Raw genomic sequence first — 895 nt, 5'->3', positions numbered from 1 at the left:
CGTAATAAAATCTATTTATTTAATAAAATACAAGTCTCTACAAATCCCACAACACGCAATATAATAAAAAGTTACATCACATGTCACATCAATTTTGCAGCTGCTTATTGATTACTTGAGCAGAATGTAAATTTTCAAAAAATCTCACATATCTGCTGAATCCATCGCAATTGTCGTCAGTCAATATGACAGAAGCAAGGAACTAAAAACTTTTCCGAAAATAATAATATATTAATTTCAAAATCTGTACAACCTCTAAATCTCTAAAATTTTCAAAAATAAAACTATAAAAAATAAACTAATACTCTTTACACATATTTTTATGTGCTTATTACTGTCAATAAGATAATAAAGAAACAAAAAAGAAAACATATTATCAATTAAAGAACATTACTAAAAAAAAGTACGCGTTTAAATGTTACGGTTCTGTATTTTTGGCAAGATAAGTCTATTGCCGTTCAAATGATACACTCGTGTTAAAGTTTCGACAACATCAACCATCTCCTTGCAGGCAATCGGCACGCGGTTGTACATCACTCGTATCATCATAAACAAATCTTCCATGATATAAGGCTTATCCATAACATCGCCTTTCCTCGCCAGATCAACGTATATATTATACTTCATCAGTGCGTTCCTTATCACCTTCTTGTCTTTCGTTGACTTGGCTAGAGTCTGCAAAACAAAACGTTTGTTTATCGTCGGAAGGCAGCTATTGTTTGATTCTATAACGATCACTTGTAATGACTCACTTCGTAGGATTTTAATTCGGACCGCATGGGCCAATTTTCTTGGCAAGGTATACACTTACAGATGAAGAAATAATTGTGAAGTAGATTTTCTTGCCTTATCATTTTCGGCATTGCAGCATAGTAATATCCGTAATTATCAAAAA

General features: G+C 32.2%; 1 protein-coding gene across 1 annotated transcript; it reads right to left on the bottom strand.

Annotated features, from left to right (window-relative positions):
• Positions 1-328: 328 nt before the first annotated feature.
• On the bottom strand, positions 329-889 carry LOC106751508. The gene is made up of 2 exons (XM_014632408.1): positions 753-889; positions 329-675 (listed from the first exon to the last, which is right to left on the bottom strand). The coding sequence occupies exons 1-2, from the start codon at positions 861-863 to the stop codon at positions 412-414; spliced, it is 375 nt and encodes a 124-aa protein (XP_014487894.1). The 5' UTR covers positions 864-889; the 3' UTR covers positions 329-411.
• Positions 890-895: the final 6 nt, after the last annotated feature.

This window comes from Dinoponera quadriceps, unplaced genomic scaffold (genome assembly GCF_001313825.1).
Source record: "Dinoponera quadriceps isolate SergipeBrazil2010 unplaced genomic scaffold, ASM131382v1 C3885926, whole genome shotgun sequence".
Lineage (NCBI taxonomy): Eukaryota > Metazoa > Arthropoda > Insecta > Hymenoptera > Formicidae > Dinoponera > Dinoponera quadriceps.
Note: the sequence above shows the minus strand (reverse complement) of the source record. Positions and strands in the feature narration are given on the sequence as shown.

Excerpts from the sequence above, each read along its gene's own strand:
- LOC106751508 (XM_014632408.1), bottom strand. The coding sequence starts at position 863 with ATGCCGAAAATGATAAGGCAAGAAAATCTACTTCACAATTATTTCTTC. Across the intron at positions 676-752 it reads CCGAATTAAAATCCTACGAA|ACTCTAGCCAAGTCAACGAA; the intron begins GTGAGTCATTAC and ends TTTGTTTTGCAG.